Genomic DNA, 24,444 nt, shown 5'->3' on the forward strand with positions numbered 1-24,444 from the left:
CAGAGCAATTAGCCAGTGGAAGGCACTGACTGACCAATTTATGTGTGCAGGAACCATTCATAGCTTTAAACACACACACACACACAGACACACACACACACACACACAAACACACACACACACACACACAAAGCATTCATAGCTTTAAAGATAAATATGACAAATTAACTTTAAAAGATAAGACATTACAAATTTCACTAAATTCTTTAAAAATAAAATTACATAAGAACAAACACACACACACACACACACACACACACACACACTGACACACACACACACACACAGTTGGAGAAAAAAGTGAGTTATAGAGAAGTAGTGAAGGACCAGAGAAGTAAAGAACGCTTGACAAGAGAGTTTATAAAGGTAATAAAGGAAAAGGAAAACCTGGTAAGAGACACTGTAGATAAAAAGAAGAGTGTAATGATCTTTGGCCTGGAAGAAAGTGAGATAAAAAAATTGGTATAAAAGAGAAGCAGAACAAAGAAAAACAGCTCAATTAGTACTGAGTGTGATAAACGAAGGGGATACAAAGCTGGAAGATGAAATAGAGGTGTACAGGATTGGTAAATATGATCAAGGAAAAAGTAGACCATTGAAAATCAAACTAAAATCCCAAACAACAGCTGAAGAAACATTGGCAAATGCGTGGAAGCTAGCCAAAAGTAACAAGTTTAAATAAGCCTGGATTAAAAGAGAAATGAATGAGGAAGAAAGGAAGAAACTTAATGAATTGAGAAGTGAAGCAAAAGAAAGGAATGAACAGAGAACACAAGAGGAAAAGGAACTTTCTTCTGGAGAGTAATGGACCTAAGGTTGAGGAAGTGGTACATGTGAAGAGTGAAGGGTGCAGAGGCACAGCTCTAAGAGAGGGAGGGACATGGACAGTGGCATACACTAATCGCTCGTTTGCGACAACGTCGTCATAACTCAAAAATAGCAATTTTTCACGAGAGCCATTTTAAAGAATGAAAACACTCTCAATATTGTGAATAGTCCCAAAAGACCATAGCTGGAACATTTTTTTGAAACATCAAATAGTCCTTTAAAGTTTATAGAAATTGAAATAATTATATCTTCACTAATCAAACCTTTATTTAAACTTTTATAAAGCTTTTTTTAATATGACGTTCTTCATAAAAAAATAGTAGACCTCTCATGTACTATTTTGTTTTGTGCCATTATTGAAAGGAAAATAATCACCAATATGTTACTTAGTTATGTATTGTTCATTGCTTATGACTTTGACAAGATTGATGATAATACATTTTCTTATTATGAAAATGATAAATACTTCCTAATAAATGAAAGATATTGACTGCAACACAAAAAGATATTAAAAAAAACATTGTTATGAACATAATAGATTCCTCCTAATTATAATTTTTTTTCAAATATATATATATATATATATATATATATATATATATATATATATATATATATATATATATATATATATATATATATATATATATATATATATATATATATATATATATATATATATATATATATATATATATATATATAAACATCCTCATGAACATAATAGATTCTTCCTAATTATCATTTTTTTCAAATAATAAAATCCTTATGAACCTAATAGATTCTTCCTAATTATAATTTCTTTCAAATATGCCTAAGGAATTAGACAACTCAAAAATTTTCAAATAAATGAAAGATGGACTGTATAATAAAAAAAACATTATAAAATAAACATCTATTTAATATTCCATTCAAATAATATGTACCTAATGAATTAGCATACAACAAAACTTAATATCGTAATAGGCATACTAAATTTGTATTTTAACTCATTTCATTAAGATTGATTTTATTAACAGGTCTTCATAAATTTATGATGGCATCGTGGAATCAGATTTTTATTACAAAGGTCCATCAAGTCTTTTTTCTTGTTAGCAGGCAATGTAAGTTTGCTGGAGTAACATGGCAATAAGTCATTAATGGAGGTGGCTTTATTTGAGTTTTTCAAAATTTTAAGCTCCTTATAGTCTGAACCATAGGAATGTTTACAAAAAACTGACAGTGGTGACTGCTTTTCAAATTTCATTACTTTAACATCAGAGAGTTGAAGAGTCTTGCAATTGATAGGTCCCATTTCAGTAGCTAGAGACTTGATGTTCAAGAAATCTTTGTAACAAAGCTCTTTTACTACGAAAGGCTGTCCTTTCTTTCTAGCAGTTCGAATTGCCGTTACGTAAGTTTCCGGCACATAAATGGGTCCACTTTTTAAAATTCTCTTTACTTCTCTTTCAATAAGGGAATGGGCAGAGTCACCCTCATTTTGGGTATGCCCTTTTATTAGAAACTTGTGTGTTATTGAAGTTATATTTGGTAAGTTGTTTACTGCATAAAGGTAAAGTGCCATCATGAACTTATTTTTCTGTTGGCCAGAACAGTTATCTGAGTAAAAAATTATGTCAGTTTCTCCTGCCTCACACAAGGTTTTAATGTAATCGAGAACACAGGTCCCAATTTCATTAACCCCACGTTGGCCATTAGTTTCATTCCAGACATAGCAATTACATGAGTTTGTTTTAGCATTGTAAATAGTAAAATTTAAAGCATTCAGCTTTGACTTGTAATAAAAAACTGAAATGTCCCCTTTTGGTATCTGCATTACAGCCGGAAGGTCATAAACAGCAACAACTGCATCACTCTCAGTTTTATCTTTATGTTTTTCATTTCTTGACATGTCTTTTTCTTTGTGGTGATTTTCATAGCTTCCTTGAAGGCGCTCTTTCTCTTCATTCTCCGCATTAAGATAAGATGAAAAAACATCGCATTGGTCCTTTTTAGGAACAAAAAAAGAAATATTATACTCTGTGGTAAAAATGCAATAAAACAGAGTGTAATTGGCATAAGGTACCTTTTGTTGTTTGGACTTCTCAACATAATCGCGGTGAATTTCTGCAATTGTTTTAGAGCCGCATATGAATGTCCTACTTGATGTAGCTCTCGTATAGTGACTCTCTATCTGAGGGATAGACTCAATATGTGCCTTGACGCCTTTCCTAATTTCAGGATCAACAGTTACTTGATTACCATGTTGGCCTCTCTTATCAGGTTCCATAAGAACATTAGCAACTCTGCTTTGCTTTGCTAAAGCTGTTCTTATTGGCCGGTCATTGATATCAAGTGTGTTCTTGAAAAAAAGTTTGGAAACACGAATTTCATTCTGACCAACCATGAAGTGAAAGGAACTGTTATTGTTCCTAGGTTGACGGTTGCCTCCCTCACGAACATACCTGTATTTAGGTCTTAACAGTTTTAATGCAGTTTGAAATGAACTGCCACTGTTGAGCAATGTCTCCTAATGCCCAATAAGAGTCAAAGAGTTTTTGCCTTTCTTCTTCATTTATCTGTTCTGAACATTTAATTCGACATTTATTTCCACATGGGAGTTTCATTTTCCTTTCTGGTCTTATTTTTCTTATTTTTGCTTATATAAGCCTTTCCAGAGTTCCTTCATTTTTTCGCTTTATGTTTCTTCCATTGACTCAGGTGCTGTTTACGTTTATGTCCCTTTTGCGGACTAACTAGTACAGGAATTGTATCAACTGCGTCCTTCTCTTCAAGGTTAAAACTCTCTTCTTCCTCTTTGCTTGGGATATAGTCCTTATCTTTCACGGAATCATCTGTGTCAATATCTTCAGTTTCTGAGTCACTGCTAGAAGATGATTCACTGCTAGAAGACGAGTCACTACTAGAGGACGAGTCACTACTAGAAGAAGACTTCCTGTTATTTGAAGCAGAGCTTGCACCCGTAATGCTTGCTGATGGCAACAGATGGTCATCATTGATTTGAGGGTCAACAGGAAGTTCACATCCTACAAAGTACAAAGAAATGGGTCTAAAATGTGATTTTTGTTTTTTGTGTTAAAAACGCTCTATGGTATGTAAGACAGCATGTGTCATCTTTTTTTAGTTTGGGGGGGAACTATAAATTCCTCAGATGGGGTCCAAATTTTTAACAACGAGAACCAAAAAATCTGAAGATTTTACTTTATTTTGCATTTTTTAAAAGTTGGATCTTTAAACTTCAAAGCCTTACTCCTCTGAAAGTTTTGATTGTTAAAATAGTTTTCATGAAAATTGGCTCATTAATAAAAAAAAATAGGCTTACCTCCCACCTTAAAGCAAATTATATAGAAATATAATCAAGGTTATGATAGTATATACCTGTACTATTTTCCTCAGGGTTTTCTTCACTGTTTTCCTTAGCCTTTAATGCTAATTCTAGCATAAGTTTTCCTCTACATGACATGGTACCTATTTAATCTGAAAAAAATATGATATTTATGAATACAATGTTTTGTTGCAACAATGTCACCAATGTAAATAATACACTAACTTTTTTAAGTTTTTCGCAAGATTTTCAAATAACAATGACATAATTTAAGTTAAACAAAAATGTGCTGCTGTAATACGAGGTAATGTTTGTAACAATACTGTCATAACTCAAATACAACACCTATTATTCACAAGGTTTTTTTCCAATAATGACACATTTTGAATTAGGACGTAAAACATAGATGTTTGTTTTTACCAATAATGACACATTTTGAATAATGACGTAAAACATAGAGCTCTATGTTCGCAGACAAAACGTATTACATCAAAATAACACATTATTGCATGAAACATAATTCATAAGTTCAGTACTTACATTTTGTACTAACATAGTTCTAAATCAAAATATGACACTCTAAATGACAGCGTGAGTGTAGTTACCCCAACGATGGTCACAGCACAACTGACATGTAACGGTCTTCACGCAAAGAAGTTGGTACATATTATGTTATGTCGTTATGAAATTTAGCGCCTCTAGCGGTCAATTTTTTAACTACAATTATGACACTTTTGCCAAAAAATCTGCGTTTCAAGATGAATATGTCTATATGGATAACTCGAAAATCCATTTTTTTTAGTTATGACGTTGTTGTCGCAAACGAGCGTAATGTGGATGGTTTAGTTTCAGTGATGGATGAAGTGAATGAATTTATGAAAGCAAATGAACCAGACATCATGGCAATGGTAGAAACTAAACTAAGAGATTCAGAGACATCAAATTTAGGAGGGGGAAGTACAATATGTGGATAAGAAACAGATGTGGAAAAGGAGGAGGTGGGGTGATGATGCTTGTTGAAAAGGGTATCAGGGTGGAGATTGGAAAAGGCAGAAGGCTTGGTGGAAGGCCTAAACTTACAACTAATAAATGGAAGAGGAGGAATACAATATGTCACAGTGGTGTATGTCCCACCAAAAACAAAGACCTGGAATAGACAAGAGCATGAACAGTTGCTGAGTGAGACAAAAGAATGGCTTGTAAAGAAAATTAAAGAAAACAACAAAATTGTTAAAATGGGAGATTTTAATTGTAAAGAGATAAATTGGGAGGAGTGGAACACAAGAGGAGGAGAAGACTCATGGGAAGATAAGGTTCTGAAACTGGCAATGAACAACATTATGACACAGTGGGTTGAGGAAAACACTAGATACAGAGGAGCAGAGGAGCCATCAATTTGGTATTATCAAAAGAAACAGATATTATAGAAGACATGAACTATAGTTGTCCACTAGGAAAAAGCGACCATGTCATGATAAGGTTTTGTATTAAAGAAAAAAAGAGAGGAGAGTAGATGTGAAGATTATAAAAGTGAGATTTAATTATGGTAAGTAAAATTTTGAACAAATGAGGAGATACTTTGGTGAAGGGGACTTTGGTGAAGTACACTTATCACAGCAAGTAATGTGCAAAAGAAGTGGGAAGCTTTCATCAATATTTATGAAGAGGGAGTGAAAAGATATGTACCAAAAGTAGAGACAAAGAGAAGATATAACAATGACTGGTATAATAGATGTGAAATAGCTAGGGAGGAGAGGGAAACGGCATGGAACAGATGGCGGAGGAAAAAAAAGCAGGAGCTGTGGCAAAACTACACAACCACAAGAAATGAATATGTAAAGGTTATTAGAGAAGAAAGGAAAAATTATGAGAAAGATGTTATGGACAAATACAAAGAGAAACCAAAACTGTTCTTCAGATATGTGAACAGCAAAATGAAAAATAGAGAAGGAATAAGCAGATTGAAGGTGAATGGTCAAATGTATGAGGATCCGGCTGAATTGGCAGAGATAATGAACAGGAGTTTTCAATCAGTATTCACAAAAGAGAAAACATTTGTGTGCCAGAGTGAGATGAGTGAGGAAATGGGTCTGGGGGAAATCCAAGTGACTGAAGAGGATGTCCAGAAACAGATGGAGGAACTAGACATTAGGAAGGCCCCTGGACCTGATGGAGTGTCAGGATGGATACTAAAAGAGTGCAATCAGCAGTTGACATGGGTAATACATAATATTATAGAAAGCTCCCTAATTGAAAGTAGAGTCCCAATTGAATGGAAGAGAGCTAACATAGTGCCAATCTACAAAGGTGGTAGTAAAGAGGACCCCTTAATCTATAGACCTGTGTCTCTAACAAGTGTGGTGTGCAAAATGTGTGAAAGATTGGTGAAGGATAAATGGATGCAGTATCAAGAAGGAAATGAAGTGATATTAAAGCAACGATTTGGATTTAGGAGAGGGAGATCGTGTGTTACAAACTTACTGAGTTTTTATTCTAGAGTGGTGGATATAATGCAAGAAAGAGATGGATGGGCTGATTGTGTTTATTTAGACCTGAAGGCAGCCTTTGATAAAGTGCCACACAGGAAATTGTTGTGGAAGTTGAAGCATAATGGTGGGCTAAGGGGGGGCTTGCTGAGATGGATGGAAAATTTCTTGACAAACAGAGAAATGAGAACCTTGGTAAAAGATCAAAAATCATCATGGAGGGAAGTCATAAGTGGAGTACCCCAAGGCTCAATACTTGCACCAATCATGTTTGCAGTCTATATAAATGATATGACGGAGAAGGTGAAAAGCTACATGAGCCTTTTTGCGGATGATGCAAAGTTGCTGAAGAAAGTTGAGAGTGCAGAGGACTGTGGAACGTTACAAGAAGACCTGAACAAGATATCAGAGTGGAGTTATAGATGGGAAATGGAATTTAATTTAAAGAAGTGTAAAGTAATAGAATTTGGAAAAAGTACAAGAAGAGTAAAAGGAAATTATGTGTTGAATGGTGTAAGGTTGAGTGGAGCAGAAGAGGAAAAGGATCTCGGTGTTACAGTGACTGGGAACCTGACCCCGGAGAGACACATTAGCAAAATTACAGGAGTAACCTATAACTTGTTGAGAAGAATAAGGCAGGCCTTTGCATATATGGATGAAGAGATGGTCAGGAAGATGATCGTGTCGCTGATAAGACCCAGACTAGAATATGCAGCAGTAGTGTGGTCGCCATACAAGAAAAAGGATAAAAGTAAGATGGAGAGAGTTCAGAGAGCAGCTACGAAGATGGTACCAAGTATCAGAGACTTGTCATATGAAGAGAGACTGGAAAGGATACATCTACAAACGTTGGAAAAGAGGAGAGAAAGGGAAGACATGATTGCGATATATAAAGCATATAAGGGAGTAGAGGAGGTGGACCGGAGCAACTTAATGGTCTGGGATACACGGGACACTAGAGGACATGGAAAGAGGCTGAAGAGGAGTGCTTGTAGAAGAGACGCCAAAAAGTACCCATTGTATTGATGTATGGAACAGTCGGGATGAGGAGATAGTAAATGAAGAAAGTATACATGGATTCAAGGCTAAGTTGGATATTAAAAGATATGGAGATGGGACAGCACAAGCATAACTCTTTTCCCATAAAGCATAACTAGGTAAATACAACTAGGTAAATACACACACACACACTTTATACTCATACCAGCAGGCACTGTGCAGGTGACCTTTGTGGGTCCACCAGAGATAACCACACACTTCTTGCCACCCAGAGTCATAATGGCACTGCCAGCCTCCCACCCATCACTGTCTGGGAAGCCAGTGCCAGTCACAGTGAGAGAATACTGTCCACCAGTGCTGCCCTCCGTGATGCTGAGTGCAACCACGGTGACTGGCACCATGTAGATGATGGGGGAGGGGAGCAGTGCCGAGCCAGCCGGCTGCATGCTGAGTGCCACTGAATGCAAGCTGCCCCACAGTGCTACAGTGCAGGTGAGCTGGGTGGCAGTGATGGCCGTGCCACTCAGGGTGAGGGTGTGCTGCAGCCCCTCGCCTGTCAGGAAAAATACAAGTTTGGAATGAGTTAAATTAGATGGTGAAGGTGAGGGTGAGGGAATGCCATGGGCCCTTACCTGATGAAGGCAAGCCAGGGAAGAGGCAGAGCTACAAGACTAATCAGACAAACAGACAGACCGACGGCTCAACTACAGTGCCGGAGACGCCAGTCAGCATGGGAGTGGTGGCATCATCGTAGGTGAAGGCACAGGCACCAAAACATGCACCAAAGTAACCATTCACTTGTACTGTCACCTGATAGCAATGAGGCAAGATCATGTTATTAGTTATCCTCATCATCTGGAACTCCCTGCCTGCTTCTGTATTTCCCTCTTCCTGTGACTTCAACTCTTTCAAGAGGGAGGTTTGAAAACACTTATCCTCCAGTTTTGGATGATCCTTTTTTACTTTCCTGTAGGTTACTGGCACTCACTGAGCTTTTTTTTTCTTTTAGTTGCCCTAGGTCAATGTCCCTCTTGCAGTAAAAATATCATTATCATTAGTGATCCATGCCTATATTCTCTCTCTCTCTCTTTCTCTCTCTCTCTCTCTCTCTCTGCCAATCAGCAAGGACTTACATGAGGAGAGTCCCTATGAGTGGTCACAAAGTCTGTCTAAAGAGGGCTGTGCCAAAGGACTCCGGCTGAGTCACGAATGATCTTGGTTTTTAGAGTTCTGTGAAGGAGCAATGGGTAACTTAAACAAATGGACTAACATAACCTAACTTTAACAAATGGACTAACCTAACCTAACTTAAACAAATGGACTAACCTAACCTAACTTAAACAAATGGGCTAACCTAACCTAACTTAAACATATGGACTAGCCTAACCTAACTCAAATGGACTAACCTAACCTAAACAAACAGACTAATTTAACCTAACTTAAACATATGGACTAGCCTAACCTAACTTAAACAAATGGACTAACCTAACCTAACTTAAACATGTGAACAAATCTAGCCTAACTTGAACAAATGGACTAACCTAACCTAACAGATGGGCAATAACAGAATAACAAAAATGGTAGAAAAAGCAGATAGATAGGTTAAATAAATAAGACAGGGTAAAGAAAGAAGATAGCTAAAAATACATACACTTATCCCCCAGCTATAGCGGGTTTTGCTAACACGGTTTAAAGCTATCACGGGAACAATAAAAAACACATTAAATGGGCTAACGCGAATCCTAGTGGAGCTATCGCGGCCCATGAGTCATTATATGTCCAGGATGTTCACGTGACAGCTACGTCATATTTCTTGGCCAGATTCGCTTGCTAATTGGCTGAATTTGACTGACATATTAGGCCGTGATTGGCTTGCACACTCCCGCTTCCTTATTCAGCCACTCTCCCGCTCCCCCATCCCTCTAGTCCCTCCCGCCACAGTTGACTGAGTGGCACGTGCCGTGGTGAATCTCAAGGTCACGCGTGTGTATCTCGGGACAATGGCCTCTACTCCCTCCTGGCCCTACTGGCCCTCCTGGCTCTACTACCCCTCCTGGCCACCCAGGGAGATCGCTACCACCCAACCCGACCCAGCGAAAGGCAACAGCGGCGCCTGGGAAAGAAATCAAGAAGAGGAAGAACCTTACATATGCTGTGAAATATGAGATAGTGAAATTGATCGAGAGTGGACAAAGTAAAAGTTCAGTGGGCGCTAAGTTCGGCATCAACGAGTCTACAGTGAGAGGTATTTACCTTAAGAAGGACCACATTAAGGCACATATGAACCTCACTAGTGATAGTGCTGGACATAATGCTGTGCGAAGCTCAAATCATGTCCTCCTCAAGACTGAGCAGCTCCTCAGCAAGTACTTTGACCGCATGGCAAAGAGAAATTTGCCTGTAGACACGAAGGAGGCCATGGGTACAGCAAAGGAAATTTATAAAGGAGTGGCTACAAAGTGGGGCATTCAGTAACCACCAGTATTTTTCGCATCGAAAGGTTGGTTTGACCGATTCACGGCTCGACGCAAAATTAAAAAGATAAAGATTTCGGGAGAAGCTGTTAGTGCAGACTTGGATTCAGCCAGGCAGTACCCAGAGCAACTTCGTCATGTAATTGAGGAGGGACAATACACCCCAGATAAAATTTTCAACATGGACGAGACTAATTTCTACTGGAAAACAATGCCACGCCGCACATTTATCTCTGCTAGATCAGCTCGTGTACGTGGACGAAAGGCAATTAAGGAGCGCTTCACCTTACTACTGGCTATGAATGCCTCAGGAAATTGCAGACTCAAGCCCACAATTGTTCACCGTGCCAAACGTCCCAGGGCCTACAAGGGTGAAAATATGAACAAATTAAATGTGCACTGGCTTAGTTCTGCAAAGGGATATGTGTCAGCCAAGCTTGGCCTTGACTGGCTTAAGGATTGTTTCATTCCTGACGTGGAGGACTACTGCAAGAAAAACAACATCCGCTTCAACATTCTCCTTATTTTGGATAATGCACCTGGCCACTCAACATTCCTTGCAGACGTGCATCCCAATGTTCGGGTGGATTTTTTGCCTCCTAATACCACATCGCTGATACAACCTCTTGATCAGGAGGTCATTTCAGTGGTCAAAGCTGCCTTTTCTCGCCGACAGTTTCGAATGATGCGAGCAGCCACTGAAGATGCTACTGTTCTCCAGAGACTGATTGAAAGTGAAAGTGAAAAAGAGGAGGAAGACCTAGTGGGAGAGTGTAATGAATCTGAGCGCCGTGTGCTACAATATTGGAAAGGTTTCAGTGTTAAGGCTGCTGTTGATTTAGTAGTGTCGTGCTGGAATGATGTAACACCTGCCACAATTAACCATGCCTGGCGTAATCTGCTCAAGGGCATGCCAGAGGACAGAAAAGTTACAGTACCAGGCGCGCCACAAACAGTGGAGGCGGAGGTGGAGGCGGCTGTGTTGGAGGCTCGTCACATTCCTGGCTCTGGTTTTGCCAAGACTACTGACGACGACATCAGGGAAATGTTACGACCCGACACGCCTAATGCACAGGAAATGCTGTATGAGGACACCTTATGTGACGAAGCCAGTCCTGATGAAAATGAGGAGACGACTGGTGTTGAGAAGAAAGGACTGCCAATTAGTGAAATCAAGAAGCTGCTGGAATATAGCCTCCAAATTCGTCATATCTTGGAGCAGGACACTCTTACTAATAATGAGGGCAAGATTGCAGCTATAGCACAGGCTTTATTCCCTTATGAAGAGATGTACCGCACCCACGTAAACAATCTCAAGCAACGTAAAATCTCGGATTATCTGCAGCAAAAGCAACCTCCCCAGCCTGCTGACACCCCTCAGTCCTCCTCTACAAGTGATGTCTTTGAAGAAGACAGTGATGAGGAATTTCATGGCTTCATGGATGATCTAACTCATCGGAGGGGTGGCGGAAGCCAGTAGCCACCACCAATGCCTCGGAACCCCCTCCCCTCCCCCACCACAAGCCAAACAGTCAACACACGAAGGTAAATGTCTTGTTATGTTTCGTTTTGTTGTCTGTTTTTTATGCATTTTTTGTATGTATCTACTTCAAGGTACCAAAATGTGAATGGTATCTATAAATCATGGTGAGATGAGGGAAAAAAAAAGGTGCCAATATGTTGAATTGTGTTGCTACTCTGGCGGGCCACGAACAATTTTTTTTTTTTTCCTATGTATTCTTAACAATGGCTATCGCATTTTTAGCTATCACGGCGATGTTAAGGGACCAATTTCTTGCGATAGCTGGGGGTTGAGTGTACATACATACATACATACATACATAAATACATACATACATATGCCAAGGCTGTTTCCCCCCATAACATATAGATAGGATAAAGGAAATAACCCAACAAGTGAGAGACAGTTAAGTTAAATAGAGATTGCATAAAGAAAATACCCGAATAATGAAGCAAGTAAGTCAAAAAGATAGGATAGGATACAGTAAGGAAAATGACCCTACAAAGAAGAAAGGATTAGGTCAAACAGATACCATGGAATAGGTTAAATAAATATGACAGTGTAAAGAAAGAAGATAGCTAAAAATACATACATACATACACACATACATATACCAAGGCTGAGAGAAAATTATTCCACACAGAAGAGACAAATCTCGTAACTCTGCCACCAAAGAATACAGGTTTTTCACATCTAACTCTAAATAAATAAGGGAATAAACAGAAGAGAGAGCAACAAATACTTCCAATCCCTCACCCATCAAACATCAGGTTATCTGTGTGTATCTCCACCAGCTCCTTTCTGCCGGGATCTTCCTCCCACTCAATGTAGTAGTGGTAGTTCTTGCAGCAGTACTGGACTGTGAGATCAGTTCCCAGGGCACTTTCCAGAATACCCTCCAGGACCTTTGGGTCAACACCTGCTGGAATGTCTGCCAAAATGAGTGAATGAGTGAGTGAGTGACTGACTGACTGACTGACTGACTGACTGACTGACTGACTGACTGACTGACTGACTGACTGACTGACTGACTGACTGATTGAGTGAGTGAGTGAGTGAATAACTGACTGACTGACTGAGTGGATAAGTGATTGAATGAGTGAGTGAGTGAATGAGTGAGTGAGTGAGTGAATAAGTGACTGAATGAATGAGTGGGTGAGTGAGTGAGTGAGCGATGCAGAATCCTTCCTTAACCATCATTAACATTATGAAAAACAGCTGAAAATCTCCAAAATTCAGCTTGTTAAAAGTGCAGAATTCTTATGAAACTGTCATTAGTCATGAAAAATATCTCTGAAAACTTCACTAAACTACCACTACCCTTCTTAAACTATCATCAGCATCATAAAACACCTTGAAAACCAAATAACCTCCACAGCAGCCTGTTAAACTACTACTGTCCTTCTTAAGCTTGCACCAGAATTATAAAACACTCTTGAAAAACCTAAATAACTTCCAGTAAAGCCTTTTAAACTCCCACTTCACCGTTGAAAAAACTAAATAACTTACACTAGAGCCTTTTAAAAATTACCACTTCACTCTTGAAAACCTAAATAACTCCCACTACAGCCTTTTAAACTCTCACTTCACCCTTGAAAAACTAAATAACTTCCACTAAAGCCTTTCAAACTACCACTGACCACCCTTGAAAAATTAAATGACTTCCACTAGAGCCTTTTAAACTACCACTGGCATTCTTAAAAGCCTGAGGAAACCTCCATTGCAGCCTGTTAAAATGAAAATAAGATAAGACAGCAAGACATATAGGAACACTGGCCAGTGACATCCATAGTTCAGTCTCCCAACAAACCTTTTACAACCTGCCCCTGAATTCCGAGGTCCCAGGTGCCAGCGAGGGGACCCGTGGCAGTCTGAGAGGAGCGTGTGACTGTCACCTGAGTGTCAAAGCTTGCTGGAGGACCTGATAGAGGGAGAGGGAGTGGGAAAAGTACTGATTAATGCTGTGGGTTTTATGGCAGTGTGTATTAAGTTTTGTCTTTTTTCCTTCTTTTAGTATGTGGGTGGCTTTGTTTAAGGCAACAATATGATGGAACACAAATGAAAAGGGCCCACTAAAGGTGTCAGTCCCCAAAGACTTGTCAATGGGTTACCTAAGACTAAGAGGAAAATATATTAAGCTGCATTGTTTTCCTTTATTATTGAATGTAAATGTGGATGATAAGGCATCTTTTTCTTATGATTCTCTCTCTCTCTCTCTCTCTCTCTCTCTCTCTCTCTCTCTCTCTCTCTCTCTCTCTCTCTCTCTCTCTCTCATCTCATGATCCAATAACACACATCCAGCATCATGACACTACTAAACAAAGTAAAAAAAGATAAATAAATTAAAATAAAAAAAGAGTAAAAATACCACAAACTCCATGGGGAAAAAAAAAAGCAGATAAGAAGAGGAAACAGAGTGACGGGCAAAAAAAAAAGAAGAAAAAACATGGAGGACAAAACAGGATAAACATTTCACCTTCTTCATTATTTTTACCTTCCACCTGCAGGAGCCCAAGGAGGGGCATTCCAGTCTTGCAGTTTGTGGTCTGGAATTCCAGGGAGTACCCATTCTCTGTCACCTTCTTGACTGCCACATCCTCAATAAGGATTCCCTTCTGCTTGAGGGCGGGTGGGTACATCTGTGTCACTGTGGCAGGGGAGGAGGCAGTAAGGGTTAGTGTGTGTGTGTGTGTGTGTGTGTGTGTGTGTGTGTGTGTGTGTGTGTGTGTGTGTGTGTGTGTGTGTGTGTGTGTGTGTGTGTGTGTGTGTGTTTTACTATTAGAGAGTATGGACAGCAGATGTATGGATTCCCTCACACTTACCAGAAGTTGGGGTGGTGAGGAAGGCCACCTCATCAACATACACATCATCAGTCACTCCTGCAGGCTTTGGGAGACTCACACTCTTCACCAGCAATGTGTCTCCTGTCTTGTAAATGGATCTTTCCGAACTGACCATTGCCTCCACCAGATCCTCACAGTGGTGCATCCAGCTGTGGGCATTAATGAACAGAATGAAAACAGCAATACTTGTTTTTAACTCCTACAAAAGTTTTTTGGTTTTATTATTACATGATTCTAAAGTACTTATCCAATGTATGCTGCCAGGCCTTGCTATGGATGTACATGGCCAGCTGTGCTATGCTGAAGCTCCTGGGATGTAATAAGGTGGTCCACAAGACTGTCTCTTTCCACCAGTGGTTGGCAGGGCATGTTGAGTGTGTGGAGCTTCATCTGGTCCAACCCATGTGGGATGGATGGTAGATGGATAGACTGAGAGAGAAGCTGGCTAGGTATTGTATAATGTGGAGGAGGAAGGTGTGTACAGGTGTTATTCTTTGCAGGGAAAGGTTAAACTGCTTGTTGGTGAGGTCATGCTGGAAGACTATTTGCTCTATAGAAGAAGAGAAAGGTGTAACTATTGATCTGCAGTGTAGAAGAGAGGTGTAACCATCATTTGTGGGAAAAAAACACCTGAAGATCAAAAAAACAAAATAAGGCACTTTTTTTCCTATCTTTTATCTCTTTTATTGACCTGTTTTACCTTCTGTTTTCTTTCCTTTAATATCACATTGCATGTTCAATAGAAGCAAGTTGTATAGAAACTTTAACCCCTTAAGTTAATTTCCATCTCCATCTCTGGGTAAATATGGCAAACTTAGAAAATGCCAGAAGATAATTTTATTTTAAAACTTAATTTCTCTTTGTAATTCTGAATACAATGATGTACTTTCCATCACACTATGACCCTTGAAAGTAAAGTTAAAGCATATCAAAAGTTCCTTCCCTGACGCGCAGTGTAACCCGCCGAGCAGAAATAACTTGAAGTGCGATAACATTGCGCAAATTCTCTCTCTCTCTCTCTCTCTCTCTCCTTTTGGGCATTTCATTTGGGTTGAAAAATTGTACTTCCAATGTGAGAGAGAGAGAGAGAGAGAGAGAGAGAGAGAGAGAGAGAGAGAGAGAGAGAGAGAGAGAGAGAGAGAGAGAGAGAGAGAGAGAGAGAGAGAGAGAGAGAGATGGAAGTTTGAGAGGTGGCCACAGAGGTCCACTGTGACTGTCAGAGGAGGGAAGTGGTGCCTTTTTACCCTTCCTCCATCTCCAATTTCAAATAAATAGCGTGAGTGATACGAGAGGGTCTTATCACACGCACACACACACGTGTGTGTGCGCACATGCAATTGGAATTCTCAGCTATAAGGTGTACAGAGACTAGGCTTGTCATGTCAAACATCACTTGATAAGCACTCCCCTTTTCCTCCAACCCATCTCTCTCTCTCTCTCTCTCTCTCTCTCTCTCTCTCTCTCTCTCTCTCTCTCTCTCTCTCTCTCTCTCTCATACAAAAAGGTAGCTTGTAATTTTTTTTTACTTGGCTAGTACAGTAAAATCCCTCTTATCTGGCATCAACGGGACCACCGACATGCCGAATACTTGAATATTGCCAGATACTTGAATAGAAGTGAAATTATATCCACAATCACCATCCTACACTCACGCATCTTACCATAACAAAGATCAGCTGATCTTAATCAGCAGCTGATCTGATCAGCTGCTTAAGTGTGAGCACAACACGCTTACTCTTTTCTACAACTTTAGGCATGATGAAGGTGTCAGGCGATAAACAGTGCACACGCGGGACTGAGTCACTGAATAAACACAGTGCAGTGGGCCGTGGGTGGCGCGAAGCAGTGCGCTCTGGTGGCGAGGGGACAAAGTATACCTCGCGTGGGAATTTTAATCGATTTTATGAGTACACATTGATTTTTTATTGATTTTAAGGCTCGGGGAAAAATGTGCCGGATACTTGAAGCTGCCAGATACTTGAATGCCAGATGAGAGGGATTTTACTGTAAACATAAACTGTCTTCACTCTCATCAGTAATATCCGCATCACTCCCAGATGACATGTTTAGGTCACTATCCACATTGCTCCCTTCACTCAGTGGGTGTGTTCCACCCTCAGTGTCATGGGAGTTACCAGATGTTATCTCCAGAAGGAAAAAAAAGCTTAGCGAGACCAAACTGAAATAGTCACAGCGGCAACTCAGCTAGTGAAGAGAGTTGCTAGATACTTACAACAGCCTTCCGATTTGAGTAAGCAGGAGGAAAATACAAATGTGTGGCATGAAAAATCATGATTTCTCATGATTTCCAGAATGATCACCGTCCCACGATACAGTCATTCATGGACAATCACCATATATTAATGGTTAAAAAGACAAGAAGAAGGAAGCAGATATATCTTCATCAACTGATACCTTTACCTCCTCACTCTTGTATTCCTTTTCTTCATGCTACAGAACACTCAGCATGGACAGAGCTACACAGAACACTTTTCATTCTAACATCCTACTGGTTGGCTGGAAAAGAACACTCCAGTAGCACAGTCTCCTCCTCCTCATTGCCCTCCTTGTCCCTCACCAGGTACTGGACTGACATGGAGCCCTGCATGTTGCCCCTCACAGCAAAGCAAACCTGAGGACAGAGTGTCGTGTTGATTATATTTCTGGCTTTCTCTCTCTCTCTCTCTCTCTCTCTCTCTCTCTCTCTCTCTCTCTCTCTCTCTCTCTCTCTCTCTCTCTCTCTCTCTCTCTCATAAACACATGTTTTACTTAAATCACAGAAGTGTGTATGAGAATGTGGCTTTAGTTATGTTACTCTCTCTCTCTCTCTCTCTCTCTCTCTCTCTCTCTCTCTCTCTCTCTCTCTCTCTCTCTCTCTCTCTCTCTCTCTCTCTCTCTCTCTCTCTCTGCTGTACCTTGCTGAGAATATAAAAAGTGTGTAAGAGAAAGTAATGTTAGTAGTTTTGTTCTCCGTCTGTGTCTCTCATGTATATATCTTGCTTAGAATATACAAAAAAGTGTGTGTGTGTGTGTGTGTGTGTCTGTGTGTGTGTGTGTGTGTGTTGTTCTTAACTAATTACAATTTTATATGATTGAGTCAACCTTGTAATGTTCTGTCTTTTAAAGTTAATTTGTCATATTCATCTTTAAAGCCATGAATGCTCCATGTGTGTGTGTGTGTGTGTGTGTGTGTGTGTGTGTGTCTGTCTGTGTGTGTATGTGTGTGTGTGTGTGTGTGTGTGTGTGTGTGTGTGTGTGTGTGTGTGTGTGTGTGTGTGTGTGTGTGTGTGTGTGTGTGTTATGCCTGGTTTGACTCTGCTATTACACATCCACAAGAGATTATTTTAATTTCTATTTCAGCTGGATAAAAAAAATGATATTGTAACTTTTGTATTACTTGTGTTTTTGTCAGTAAGCAACAATGATGATGACAACAACAACAACAACAACAACAACAACAACAACAACACCAACAACAACAACAACAACAACAACAACAACTACTACTACTACTACTACTACTACTACTACTACTACTACTCACATATCTATAGGTTTTTTTTTTTTTTATGTAGGAAGGATACTGGCCAAGGGCAACAAAAATCTAATAAAAAAAAAATGCCCACTGAGATGCCAGTCCCATAAAAGGGTCAAAGCAGTGGTCAAAAATTGGTGGATAAGTGTCTTGAAACCTCCCTCTTGAAGGAATTCAAGTCATAGGAAGGTGGAAATACAGAAGCAGGCAGGGAGTTCCAGAGTTTACCAGAGAAAGGGATGAATGATTGAGAATACTGGTTAACTCTTGCGTTAGAGAGGTGGACAGAATAGGGGTGAGAGAAAGAAGAAAGTCTTGTGCAGCGAGGCCGCGGAAGGAGGGGAGGCATGCAGTTAGCAAGATCAAAAGAGCAGTTAGCATGAAAATAGCGGTAGAAGACAGTTAGATATGCAACATTGCGGCGGTGAGAGAGAGGCTGAAGACAGTCAGTTAGAGGAGAGGAGTTGATGAGACGAAAAGCTTTTGATTCCACCCTGTCTAGAAGAGCAGTATGAGTGGAACCCCCCGAGACATGTGAAGCATACTCCATACATGGACGGATAAGGCCCTTGTACAGAGTTAGCAGCTGGGGGGGGTGAGAAAAATTGGCGGAGACGTCTCAGAACACCTAACTTCATAGAAGCTGTTTTAGCTAGAGATGAGATGTGAAGTTTCCAGTTCAGATTATAAGTAAAGGACAGACCGAGGATGTTCAGTGTAGAAGAGGGGGACAGTTGAGTGTCATTGAAGAAGAGGGAATAGTTGTCTGGAAGGTTGTGTCGAGTTGATAGATGGAGGAATTGAGTTTTTGAGGCATTGAACAATACCAAGTTTGCTCTGCCCCAATCAGAAATTTTAGAAAGATCAGAAGTCAGGCGTTCTGTGGCTTCCCTGCGTGATATGTTTACCTCCTGAAGGGTTGGACGTCTATGAAAAGACGTGGAAAAGTGCAGGGTGGTATCATCAGCATAGGAGTGGATAGGACAAGAAGTTTGGTTTAGAAGATCATTAATGAATAATAAGAAGAGAGTGGGTGACAGGACAGAACCCTGAGGAACACCACTGTTAATAGATTTAGGAGAAGAACAGTGACCGTCTACCACAGCAGCAATAGAACGGTCAGAAAGAAAACTTGAGATGAAGTTACAGAGAGAAGGATAGAAACCGTAAGAGGGTAGTTTGGAAATCAAAGCTTTGTGCCAGACTCTATCAAAGGCTTTTGATATGTCCAAGGCAACAGCAAAAGTTTCACCAAAATCTCTAAAAGAGGATGACCAAGACTCAGTAAGGAAAGCCAGAAGATCACCAGTAGAGCGGCCTTGACGGAACCCATACTGGCGATCAGATAGAAGGTTGTGAAGTGATAGATGTTTAAGAATCTTCCTGTTGAGGATAGATTCAAAAACTTTAGATAAGCAGGAAATTAAAGCAATAGGACGGTAGTTTGAGGGATTAGAGTGGTCACCCTTTTTAGGAACAGGTTGAATGTAGGCAAACTTCCAGCAAGAAGGAAAGGTAGATGTTGACAGACAGAGCTGAAAGAGTTTGACTAGGCAAGGTGCAAGCACGGAGGCACAGTTTCGGAGAACAATAGGAGGGACCCCATCAGGTCCATAAGCCTTCCGAGGGTTTAGGCCAGCGAGGGCATGGAAAACATCATTGCGAAGAATTTTAATAGGTGGCATGAAGTAGTCAGAGGGTGGAGGAGAGGGAGGAACAAGCCCAGAATCGTCCAAGGTAGAGTTTTTAGCAAAGGTTTGAGCAGAGAGTTCAGCTTTAGAAATAGATGTGATAGCAGTGGTGCCATCTGGTTGAAGTAGAGGAGGGTAAGAAGAAGAAGCAAAGTTATTGGAGATATTTTTGGCTAGATGCCAGAAATCACGAGGGGAGTTAGATCTTGAAAGGTTTTGACATTTTCTGTTAATGAAGGAGTTTTTGGCTAGTTGGAGAACAGACTTGGCATGGTTCCGAGCAGAAATATAAAGTGCATGAGATTCTGGTGATGGAAGGCTTAAGTACCTGTAAGTACCTGTAAGTAAGGTGTTAGCGTTGATCATACTGTTTGATGCAGCCTCCCTGAAGATTCTTGGCTAATTTCTTGACAACCTGAAGACTTTCCTGGTGGCAGATTGTGCTGCATTACAATCAACACATCATCAATATTGTCATTCATTTTCAACTTTTTTTTATTACCAGATCTGTCATGTCACTAATTATTTCTTGTAATCTATCAACTTCTATCAAGTACTTTCAAGCTCTTCTACATTTCCTCAATAATTTCATATTTTCCAAGCCTCCTTTACTTTCCCTATTTATTTATCCATCTGTTTATTCCTGTCCTTTTATTTCCTCCGTCCATGCTCCATTCCTCTCATTCTCCTCTTGTCCTCTTCCTCACACACTCCATCACTCCATCCTCTATCTATTTCCATCCTTGAATGTTCTAATTTTCTTTCTCTCTTCTTGTCTCCCTCACCTACTCCATCCTCCATTTATTTCCATCCATGCATGTTTAAATCTTATTCCCTTCCTATCCTCTCTCTCACACACTCCAATGCTCCATCTTTCATTTGTTTCCATCCTTACATGTTCAAATTCTCTCATTAACCCCTTATCCCTTCCCTCACATACTCCATCACTCCATTCTTGCTTGCTCTTATTCTCTTCTCATCTTTTCCCTAACAACTTCCAACACCCTCACACTTCAATGGAGGTCAAACTCTCAAACCCATAGCTTTCAACACCCAGCCTGCACATTCCAAACAGTCACACATCCCTCCTGCCTCCCAAACACTGTCACACATCCCTCCTGCCTCCCAAACACTATCACACATCCCCCCTCCCTCCCAAACACTATCACACATCCCTCCTACCTCCCACAGAAGGGTTCCACATCCCCTACTACAGTGCCAAGCATTCCTGGAAGTCCTATCTTGTCTTCAAATGTTCTGTAGTGCATGGTCTGGATCCCACTGAGGTACACGTGGCATTTCTGCTCTGTCATGTCCAGCAGCTGCTCTCGAACCTGTGTAGAAAGAGGTGGTGTTGTACTTTTTCCTGTGATGGACGTGAAGCTGGTGTTTCCAAGGGAAGTTTTCTTTGCAGTGTTGTGAGTGAAAGGGAATGAAGCTGAAGGTTAGATTTACTTAAGTGTCTGATATCCTAATCCTTTTGGTAATAGCAGTTGTTGAAGGTAGGAGTAGTGCTGGATTAATAGTCTGTCCATCTATATGACTGGTTGCCAATCCCACATGAGGTGGTCCAGACAAAGCACCACACACTCATATACCTATCATTAAGTAGTTATAGTAGTGGTAGTGGTAATGGTAATGATGGTAGTGGTGGTGGTGGTGGTGGTGGTAGTAGTAGTAGTAGTAGTAGTAGTAGTAGTAGTAGTAGTAGTAGTAGTAGTAGTAGTAGTAGTAGTAGTAGTAGTAGTAGTAGTAGAAGTAGTAGTAGTATTAATAGTAGTAGTAGTAGAAGTAGTAGTAGTTAATGATATAACACCCAACTCTTCATCTCTTTCACCATCTAATTCTGTACACCATAAGAAAATTAACCAGAGAAAATGCAGTTTGAATTGTGTGGCCTCTCTCTCTCTCTCACCTGTGCAAGGTCAGCAATATCAATGACAGGCGACGTCATCCTGTCCAGGTAGAGCACACCAGTGACAGGAGATGTGCCTCGTATTTCAATGTGCTGCACCTCCCACCTCTGTATGATGTCCAGGGTCACTCGCTGCCTCTCGTTAACGGCCCGAGGGGTGCTTCTCCTGGTGAACTTTGTGTGGAAGTCCTTCATAGCAAGAGTAAAGTCTGTTGTAGCTGTAAGAGAAAGATGTGTTGGCTTGAAATGTAAGGAATAATGCTTCTCTTTGTATGGATAAATTCTTTTTGTAGGCTATTTCTTTTTCCTAGCTGTAAGAAAGATGTAAGAAAGACACCTGCCAAAACAATAATTACTCCCAGTGAGGTCTAAAGCACTGTTCAGGGGGTGCTGTGAACTTATCATTAAACCCAGCTGTGACCTCACTGAATGTTTCCCTTTGTGTCTCACAACACAAGGGGGCAGTCACAGCCTAAAGACAACTCTCTTCCTCCTCACAAAACTACAAGCACCTAATAACACACACACCCTTCACTCAAAAATTTTAAAATCATCATGGCGACTCCTACACCAGCCTCAGAGTCCCCATCTGGGGAGGGGATCATAAATGTCCCCAGGTCGGACTGCATTTCTGTCGACGACCCTAAGTGTCTTGACATCCCCCTCAACTTTTTCTTCATTAACTTCTACAACATTCGCGGTCTAAGATCTAATTTTCAATCTGTAGAACACCACCTCTCCTCTTCTAAACTTCATCTTCTTTTCCTCACTGAAACTCAGGTGTCTGAGGCAACTGACAGTAGCCCCTTTTCTGTTCCCTCCTACTTTCTCTATCCTCATTTTCGATCCAAAGCTGGATGCTGCGTTTATGTGCACAATGACTTAACCTGCTCTCGTGCCCACGCTCTTGAATCTTCCGAGTTTTCCACCATCTGGCTACGACTACAGAGTCACTCTCAAACTAAATTTATCTGTGCTGTATACCTCTCACCTAACTCCTCTGACTAAAACAAATTCTTTGACTACTTAACTTCCAAAGTGGAGCACATTCTGACCCTCTTCCCTTTTGCAGAGATCTCCATTCTTGGAGACTTCAATGTTCACCACCAGCTTTGGCTTTCCTCTCCCTTCACTGACCATCCTGGTGAACTAGCCTACAACTTTGCTATCCTCCACGACCTAGAGCAATTGGTGCAACACCCTACTGGTATTCCTGAGCGTCTTAGAGATACGCCCAACATTCTTGACCTTTTCCTGACCTATAATCTTACTGCTTATGGTGTCACCCTTTCTTCTCCGTTGGGCTCCTCCGATCACAATCTCATATCTTTGTCTTGTCCTATCATTCCAATCTCTCCTCAGGATCCCCCTAAGTGAAGGTGCCTCTGGCGTTTTGCCTCTGCTAGTTGGGGGGACCTGAGGAGGTATTTTGCTGATTTTCCTTGGAATGACTACTGCTTCCGTGTCAGAGACCCGTCTTTGTGTGACGAGCACATAACAGAGGTGACAGTGTCTGGCATGGAGGCGTACATTCCTCACTCTTTTTCTCGTCCTAAACCTTCTAAACCTTGGTTTAACACAGCTTGTTCTTGTGCTATACATGATAGAGAGGTGGCCCACAAAGGTACTTAAGCCATCACCAGAATCTCATGCACTTTATATTTCTGCCTGGAACCATGCCAAGTCTGTTCTCCAACTAGTCAAAAACTCCTTCATTAACAGAAAATGTCAAAACCTTTCAAGATCTAACTCCCCTCGTGACTTCTGGCATCTAGCCAAAAATATCTCCAATAACTTTGCTTCTTCTTCTTTCCCTCCTCTATTTCAACCAGAGGGCACCACTGCTATCACATCTATTTCTAAAGCTGAACTCTTCGCTCAAACCTTTGCTAGAAACTCTACCTTGGATGATTCTGGGCTTGTTCCTCCCTCTCCTCCACCCTCTGACTACTTCATGCCACCTATTAAAATTCTTTGCAATGATGTTTATGGAGCTGATGGTCTCCCTCCTATTGTTCTCCGAAACTGTGCCTCCGTGCTTGCACCTTGCCTAGTCAAACTCTTTCAGCTCTGTCTGTCAACATCTACCTTTCCTTCTTGCTGGAAGTTTGCCTACATTCAACCTGTTCCTAAAAAGGGTGACCGTTCTAATCCCTCAAACTACCGTCCTATTGCTTTACTTTCCTGCCTATCTAAAGTTTTTGAATTTATCCTCAACAGGAAGATTCTTAAACATCTATCACTTCATAACCTTTTATCTGATCGCCAGTATGGGTTCCGTCAAGGCCACTCTACTGGTGAACTTCTGGCTTTCCTTACTGAGTCATGGTCATCCTCTTTTAGAGATTTTGGTGAAACTTTTGCTGTTGCCTTGGGCATATCAAAAGCTTTTGATAGAATCTGGCACAAAGCTTTGATTTCCCAACTACCCTCCTACGGTTTCTATTTTTCTCTCTGTAACTTCATCTCAAGTTTCCTTTCTGATCGTTCTATTGCTGCTGTGGTAGACGGTCACTGTCCTTCTTCTAAATCTATCAACAGTGGTGTTCCTCAGAGTTCTGTCCTGTCACCCACTCTCTTCTTATTATTCATTAATGATATAATCCAAACTTCTTGTCCCATCCACTCCTACGCTGATGATACCACCCTGCACTTTTCCACATCTTTTCATAGACGTCTAACCCTTCTGTAGGTAAACATTTCACGCAGGGACGCCACAGAACGCTTGACTTCTGATCTTTCTAAAATTTCTGATTGGGGCAGAGCAAACTTGGTATTGTTCAATACCTCAAAAACTCACTTCCTCCATCTATCAACTCGACACAA

At 40.6% G+C, this 24,444-nt stretch overlaps 3 protein-coding genes across 13 annotated transcripts in view; all 3 read right to left on the minus strand.

The window, feature by feature from the left end:
- The window catches only part of LOC135097964 (fibrocystin-L-like), a 22,611-nt gene extending 18,320 nt beyond the window's left edge, over window positions 1-4,291 (minus strand). The window contains exons 1-3 of the mRNA XM_064000103.1: window positions 4,207-4,291; window positions 3,565-3,854; window positions 2,894-3,169 (exon numbers count right to left, since the gene is read on the minus strand). Of these exons, the coding sequence (XP_063856173.1) occupies window positions 2,894-3,169; window positions 3,565-3,854; window positions 4,207-4,291 (651 nt within the window). The remainder of the gene's footprint in view (window positions 1-2,893; window positions 3,170-3,564; window positions 3,855-4,206) is intronic.
- Window positions 2,103-14,633, minus strand: LOC135097968 (uncharacterized). 3 transcript variants are annotated; one of them, XM_064000118.1, is made up of 7 exons: window positions 14,457-14,633; window positions 14,129-14,281; window positions 13,445-13,555; window positions 12,391-12,565; window positions 7,844-8,191; window positions 4,207-4,305; window positions 2,103-3,854 (listed from the first exon to the last, which is right to left on the minus strand). In XM_064000118.1, the coding sequence occupies exons 1-5, from the start codon at window positions 14,620-14,622 to the stop codon at window positions 7,942-7,944; spliced, it is 855 nt and encodes a 284-aa protein (XP_063856188.1). In that variant the 5' UTR covers window positions 14,623-14,633; the 3' UTR covers window positions 2,103-3,854; window positions 4,207-4,305; window positions 7,844-7,941. The 3 variants fall into 3 exon arrangements, with proteins under 3 accessions (XP_063856188.1, XP_063856189.1, XP_063856190.1); XM_064000119.1 differs by lacking the exons at window positions 2,103-3,854; window positions 4,207-4,305 and adding an exon at window positions 8,772-8,868 and having other exon boundaries at window positions 8,051-8,191; XM_064000120.1 differs by lacking the exons at window positions 2,103-3,854; window positions 4,207-4,305; window positions 7,844-8,191 and adding exons at window positions 8,234-8,448; window positions 8,772-8,868.
- A 100-nt stretch (window positions 14,634-14,733) lies between these two features.
- Window positions 14,734-24,444, minus strand: part of LOC135097967 (uncharacterized) — a 29,235-nt gene continuing 19,524 nt past the window's right edge. For 6 of the 9 annotated variants that reach the window (XM_064000115.1, XM_064000112.1, XM_064000111.1 and 3 more), the window contains 5 exons: window positions 21,619-21,836; window positions 20,886-21,037; window positions 20,042-20,130; window positions 16,988-17,109; window positions 14,736-14,867 (listed from right to left, as the gene is read on the minus strand). In XM_064000115.1, coding sequence (XP_063856185.1) covers window positions 20,103-20,130; window positions 20,886-21,037; window positions 21,619-21,836 — 398 coding nt within the window. In that variant the 3' untranslated portion in view covers window positions 14,736-14,867; window positions 16,988-17,109; window positions 20,042-20,102. Of the gene's footprint in view, window positions 14,868-16,892; window positions 17,110-20,031; window positions 20,131-20,885; window positions 21,038-21,618; window positions 21,837-24,444 lie in introns of all 9 variants that reach the window. The other 3 variants (XM_064000110.1, XM_064000109.1, XM_064000114.1) reach the window with 3 other exon arrangements.

Source organism: Scylla paramamosain, unplaced genomic scaffold (genome assembly GCF_035594125.1).
Source record: "Scylla paramamosain isolate STU-SP2022 unplaced genomic scaffold, ASM3559412v1 Contig38, whole genome shotgun sequence".
In the NCBI taxonomy this organism is placed as follows: domain Eukaryota; kingdom Metazoa; phylum Arthropoda; class Malacostraca; order Decapoda; family Portunidae; genus Scylla; species Scylla paramamosain.

Excerpts from the sequence above, each read along its gene's own strand:
- LOC135097968 (XM_064000118.1), bottom strand. The coding sequence starts at position 14,622 with ATGCACCACTGTGAGGATCTGGTGGAGGCAATGGTCAGTTCGGAAAGA. Across the intron at positions 12,566-13,444 it reads TCAGGGGCAGGTTGTAAAAG|ACATTCCAGCAGGTGTTGAC; the intron begins GTTTGTTGGGAG and ends TCATTTTGGCAG. Across the intron at positions 8,192-12,390 it reads GATAACCTGATGTTTGATGG|GCGAGGGGCTGCAGCACACC; the intron begins GTGAGGGATTGG and ends TTTTCCTGACAG.